This window comes from Schistocerca cancellata, unplaced genomic scaffold (genome assembly GCF_023864275.1).
Source record: "Schistocerca cancellata isolate TAMUIC-IGC-003103 unplaced genomic scaffold, iqSchCanc2.1 HiC_scaffold_362, whole genome shotgun sequence".
Lineage (NCBI taxonomy): Eukaryota > Metazoa > Arthropoda > Insecta > Orthoptera > Acrididae > Schistocerca > Schistocerca cancellata.
This window is the reverse complement of record NW_026046380.1, coordinates 22005-28299: the sequence shown is the minus strand read 5'-3', so window position 1 is coordinate 28299 and position 6295 is coordinate 22005. Positions and strand designations below refer to the sequence as shown.

Genomic DNA, 6295 nt, shown 5'->3' with positions numbered 1-6295 from the left:
TCGCAACGGAGGATCTCCTTCCATTCCAGAGCCACCTCCTTACTTGGAGCTCGTGTACTTGGTCACCGCCTTCGTGCCCTCGCTCACGGCGTGCTTGGCCAGCTCGCCAGGCAGCAACAGCCGCACAGCGGTCTGGATCTCGCGGGACGTGATGGTCGAGCGCTTGTTGTAGTGCGCCAGGCGAGACGCCTCGGCCGCGATGCGCTCGAAAATGTCGTTCACGAAGCTGTTCATGATGCTCATCGCCTTCGACGAGATGCCCGTGTCAGGGTGCACCTGCTTCAGCACCTTGTAGATGTAGATGGCATAGCTCTCCTTCCTCTTGCGCTTCTTCTTCTTGTCGCCCTTCGAAATGTTCTTCTGCGCCTTGCCAGCCTTCTTGGCGGCCTTCCCGCTAGTCTTGGGCGGCATCGCAAACAAACAAGAACGTACGGCAGCAACACCAGCAGCAAGCGCTCCGCTCTAGTCAGCGTCTCCCCACACAGTGGCACCCAGCGCGCCCCGCCGCCGCACCTTTACCAGCTCGCTCCGTTGCGGCCGCCGACCAATGGGCCGCGAGCGCAACCGGCCGCCGCACCCGAGAGCATAAAGGACCCCCACCCCTGGCGGCGCCGCCACCCACTCCGAGTTGCGATGTCGAGGCGAGAGGACGTGTTTGACGATCGAGCGAAGGGTGTGGCGGATCGCCGCTCGTCGGGGTCAGCTCAGGCGACTGAGTTGCTCCCGGCGGCGGCCCCATCCGGCCCCCCACTTATGACGAACCGGCTTTCGACACCTGACTACGACAGGACTGACTCTTCGGATCATGCCGCGCGCACTCGTGAACGAGTGTTCATCCTTATGAATAAACTCGCCCATGGGGGCCCCTACCCTGGTCGAGAGGCCGACGAGGCGGCTATATTCGCCCTCTGTAAAATACAGACGGCAGCCGCTCTACCGCACACGAGGCAGCAGGTGTTGGGTGTGCCACCGAGAGCCCCGCCGGTTACATCGCATTTGCTTGCGGTCCCGGCGGCGGCGGCCTCGGCGGGAGTTGCGCCGCTGGTCTCGACCACTCAAGAGGTCGATGTGCCCCCGGTTGCCCCCCTGGCCCCCGAAACACAAGAAGAGCCCGTGGCTGCGCTAGCCGTGGCCACCGAGATGGAGGACGTCGATCTGCCCGACGCAAATCTGGCTGAGGCAATTGCCGAGTCAGAGCGTCGTGACACTGACCCTGACGCTGCCCGCGCGCCCAGAAAACGCCGGGCTATGACAAATGACGATTCTGACACTCCCTCACAGACATCTGACGCAGCGAGGCCGCGGAAGAAGGCCCCTAGGGCCTCCCGCACCTCCACCACAGAGTCTGGGACGACTATCGCGGGCTCCTCCCGGAGCACCGCCAAGCAGAAACCGACGAAGACAACGCGGCGGTCCACTCGTCCCCCTGCCGCCTCCCGGCAGCCGGACGAGGACGGTTTTGTTGCCCCACCCCGGCGGCACACTGCCAGGGCTGCTGCGCTGCAGCAACCGACCCCGCTGCCGACCGCCAACGCGTTTGCGAGCGCCAGCGTAGATGCATTGGACGATGGCGCCGCGCCCCCGGCGCCTGCCCAAAAGAAGCCGCCGCCTATCGTCATCCAATGGGCTGGCGAGTACAAGGAGTTCCAGCACAAACTGGACAGGGTGGCCCCGTCCGCCGCTGTCAAGAACGCTGGCCGTGACCTCTACAAGGTCACGGTGTCGTCTAACGACGAGTACCGCGCGGTGATGGACGCCATCTGTAAAGATGGCCTCCCGTGCTACACACACCCCTCCGAGCCGCTCAAACTTATGAAGGTGGTTTTCCGCCACCTTCCACTCAAGTTTGGTGCGGACTACCTTCGCGAGGAGCTCGAGGACATGGGCTTCGGTGTCCGGTCTACCGGACTGATGAAGTCCCCGCGCACGCACCGTGACATGCCACTATACCAGGTTGTCCTCGTTGACAACCTGGAAAATCGGAAGATTTTTCAGGTGCAACGGGTCGGCCGGGTCAAGGTAGCGGTGGAACCTCTCCGGGCCAAAGGCAAGAGGGCCCAGTGCTTTTCCTGCCAGCGGCTCGACCATGTCTCCCGCTACTGCTCCATGCAGCCCCGCTGCGTGAAGTGCGCGGGCCAGCACGAGAGCAAGTCCTGTGGGCTTGCCAGGGAAGACAAGCCGACGTGCTGCAACTGCGGCGGCACGCACGTCGCTAGCTACAGAGGCTGTTCGGCCTTTAAAAGGGGCCGAAATCAACCGAGAGGAGGGGCTGCGCCCTCTCGTAAGGTGCACCCGTCCACCAGCTTTGCTGCCGCCACCAAGGGCGGCCCGTCAGCCTCCACCGCCCGACCTTCGGCGCAGGCGGAGGGCGAGACGCAGCAACCGACCGCGCCGTCCACGGCTTCGCCCGTGGGGGTGGCAACCCCTGCGCCCTCGCAGAGCGCGCGAGTTGCCGCCCCGCGCAGGCGTCGTCGGCGCGCGGGCCGGGCCACACCTGCCGTTGCGCAACGGACTGCCGCCAACACTCTGCCGCAGCAGAGGACGGCACCTCGTGCTGTGCCGCAACCGAGATCGACTGCTGATGCTCCACAGCAGCCGTCTACTTCGGATCGGCCGCAACAGGCCGCCCCAGTGGTGGAGGCCGCCCCAGAGGCCCCCACCGCCCCCTTGGCCGCCGACGCAGCCGAGCTCCGATCGCTCTTGCGGTCGTTGAGTCAGCTGCTCGAGCAACTCCCGGTGCTAGTCACCGCGGTCACGTCGGCCCTTCAGGCCGGCGTTGCAACTCCACCGCGCCATGGATAATCGCCATATCCATGGCCTCACCGTTTGCACATTTAATGCAAACAGTTTGGTCCCCCAACAAGGAGAATTCAGGGAGTTCTTGCGCGACGAGGCGATTGACATCTGCCTCGTGTGCGAGACCTTCCTGAAGCCGGGACTCCACGTGAATGTGGCCAACTATCGATGCTACCGCACCGACAGGTTGACCCACGGTGGCGGGACGGCAATCTACATCAAGGCGTCCCTGAAGCATCATGATGTTCAGCTTCCGCCCCTCGCTGCAATGGAGGCCACTGGGGTGGCTGTCACCACAACGGCGGGGGTTATCACCTTCGTTGCGGCCTATAGGCCGCCGAGGGGAGTACTTCAGGAGGCTGACGTCGACGCCCTGCTGGCACTGCCCGGGAGAGTCTTCATTGCGGGTGACTTGAATGCCAAGCATCAGCAGTGGAACTCTCGCCTCACCAACGCCAGCGGCCGCCGCCTCCTTCGCGCCACACAACGGCATGGCGCTATTGTACTGGGGCCTTATGAGCACACAGTCTTCCCCCATCGCGGCCAGTCAGATGTGCTCGACATCGCCGTGCTCAAAGGTGTTGGGCACTTCACGTCTGCCACCGTTAGATGCGCCCTGTCGTCCGATCACCTCCCGGTGGTCTTCGACATGGACGTCATCGGTGCAACCATGCAGTCCGACCGCCACAACTTCCGAGGCATAGACGAGGCACGCTTTCGTGTCGAGGTCTCTGACCGCCTTGAGGGCGCGCCCGATCCCGATGTGCAAGGGGCTGATGCAGCATTGGCCTTCTTCACGCGGCACACACTGGCTGCTGCGGAGGCGGCCACCCCCAGGCGGCCGGGAAGACCGCGTGAGATGTCGCGCCAACTCCCGCCGCACATCCTCGAGGCGATCACTAACAAGAATCGCCTCTTCCGGGAGTGGCAGCTTACGCGGCTGCCCGAGACGAAGCGCCGCCTCAACAGGGCGAGGCGTGAGATTCGGGCTGCCATCGATGACCATCGCCATAGGGACTGGGCGGGCCTTGTGGCCACCCTAACTACGACGGACGGTGGTGCTTGGAGCACCGCCAAGCGCTTCCTTCGTCGTCGCCAGCGAGTCCCGCCTCTCGATACGGGTGCGAACGTCGTCTGCGAGCCAGATGCGAAAGCCAGCATCCTTGCGGATACGTTCGCGGCAAACTTTCAGCCTGCTGAAGACGCGGTCGATCCCGACCAAGTCCGCCTGGTGGAGGACCGCCTGCCGGTCTTTCTCGCTGCACGGGAGGACGACGACTCGATCGAGGAAATCACAGCAGAGGAAGTGGACTTGCAGCTCCGTCGACTCAACCCGAAGAAGGCGGGCGGCACGGATGGTGTCACTAACCGCCTGTTGAGGATGCTTCCGCCTGAGGTGCACCAATCTCTGGCGGACATCTTTAACAGCATCCTCCGCTCTGGGACCTTCCCTTCCGCGTGGAAACACGCGGAAGTGGTTGCCATCCCCAAGAGCGGCAAGGATCCACGCCAGGCCGCGAACTACCGGCCGATCAGTCTGCTCCCGTCCCTCTCAAAAGTGTTTGAGAGGTTGTACGCGGAGCGACTGCTACGCCATGTGACGGAACAGCAGCTCATACCCGAGGAGCAGTTTGGTTTCCGGTGCGGCCACTCTACCACGCAGCAGCTGTTGCGCCTCGTGGAGCAGGCGATGCGAGCGCTGGAGACGCGGGAGTACCTAGGGGCGGTGCTTCTCGACGTCTCCAAGGCCTTCGACTGCGTGTGGCACGACGGCCTCGTGTACAAACTTTTTGCACACGGGGTACCGACGTCGCACGTAGTCCTGCTGCGCTCGTATCTCTCGGGGCGCACTTTTCACGTCCGAGCGGATGGAGGCATTTCCACCGATCGGCCGATTCGAGCGGGAGTACCGCAGGGGTCGGTCCTCGGCCCCCTGTTGTACTCCCTGTACACCGCCGACGCTCCGCGGGTGGCACGCGTGGAGTTGGCACTTTACGCCGACGACACGGCGTTGTTCACCCGCAGCATGAACGCGGCCGAGATGCGCCGTCGCCTCCAGCTCGGATGTGACGCCCTGGGCTCATGGTCCACGAAATGGCGCTTGAAGTTCAACGCTGCCAAGAGCCAGGCTGTAATCTTCAGCAGGAAGAGGCTGCCACCGGACCTACCGCCGGTCACGATCATGGGGGGCCCCATCCCGTGGTCGCGGACCGGCAAATACCTCGGGGTGACGTTAGACAGGCACCTGACGTGGCTGCCACACGTCCGAGACGTCAGAGGGCGGGCAGTGGGGCGCCTTCGTGCGCTCTACCCACTGCTCAACCCTTCATCGCCACTTCCTCCACGCCACGGCCTCACCATGTATCTGTCCCTAGTCCGGCCGGTACTGGAATACGCGGCTGTGGTGTGGGGCAACGCGGCAGCGTCGCACATTGCGACGCTCCAACGAGTGCAAAATAGGGCGCTGCGACTGGCGCTCCACAAGCCGCCTCGCTATCCGGCGAGACTCCTCCATGAGGAAGCTGGAATCCCCCTCCTGCGGGATCGCTTCCGGCAATCCGCCAGGGTGTTCTACAGGAATGCAGAACACTCTGGCAACCGCCTAATCCGTGGTCTGGGCCGCCAGGTCCACCACAGGCCGACGACTCGTTGGCCAGATATACTGCGAGACTAATATCTCGCAGCCTGCTGTCGCAACGAAGGGCGTCCCAATACACGACGCCCAGTGAGGACAGCTCACCCTCTTAGGACACACTGCAACAAATAGATGTCGCCGCAGGAACAGCAGCCCAGCTGCTTAAACTGCCCCTACACCTGGCTTAGGAAGCCAGAGTTTTTGTGCGTGCGTGCGTGCGTGCGGCGCCGCCACTCCGCTGCTCGACTCGCTGCGGCTCGCACCGTCCTTCGTCTCGTCTCGTTTTTTTACACCACAGCGCATCGCCATGTCCGGACGCGGAAAGGGAGGCAAAGTCAAGGGCAAGTCAAAGTCCCGCTCAAGCAGGGCCGGGCTCCAGTTCCCGGTCGGCAGAATCCACCGCCTCCTGCGCAAGGGAAACTACGCCGAGCGCGTCGGCGCCGGGGCGCCCGTCTACCTCGCCGCCGTCATGGAGTACCTCGCGGCTGAGGTGCTCGAGCTGGCCGGAAACGCGGCCCGCGACAACAAGAAGACGCGCATCATCCCGCGCCACCTGCAGCTTGCCATCCGCAACGACGAGGAGCTCAACAAGCTCCTGTCGGGCGTCACCATCGCACAGGGTGGTGTCCTGCCCAACATCCAGGCCGTCCTGCTGCCAAAGAAGACCGAGAAGAAGGCCTAAACAGAGAGGCCAGGCAATCGGCACGCGGACCCGCCGCCCAGCAGCGCTGCGTGCTCCCCTGCACGCAACGCGCTTTGCCGGCCCGGCTCGGCTCACAACAATCGGCCCTTTTCAGGGCCACCACACAAACCTACGTCCAAAGCAAAATTTCAGTCGTCCTCGCCGCGCTTTGCTTTACTTTA

At 63.7% G+C, this 6295-nt stretch overlaps 1 protein-coding gene across 1 annotated transcript; it reads left to right on the top strand.

The window, feature by feature from the left end:
- Positions 1–840: 840 nt before the first annotated feature.
- LOC126119051 (translation initiation factor IF-2-like) lies at positions 841–2736 on the top strand (the record flags this gene model as incomplete). The annotated part of the gene is made up of 2 exons (XM_049915058.1): positions 841–1604; positions 2304–2736. Coding segments are annotated over exons 1-2 (1197 nt in total), but the record flags the coding sequence as incomplete, so codon positions are not given.
- Between the last annotated feature and the right edge of the window lie 3559 nt (positions 2737–6295).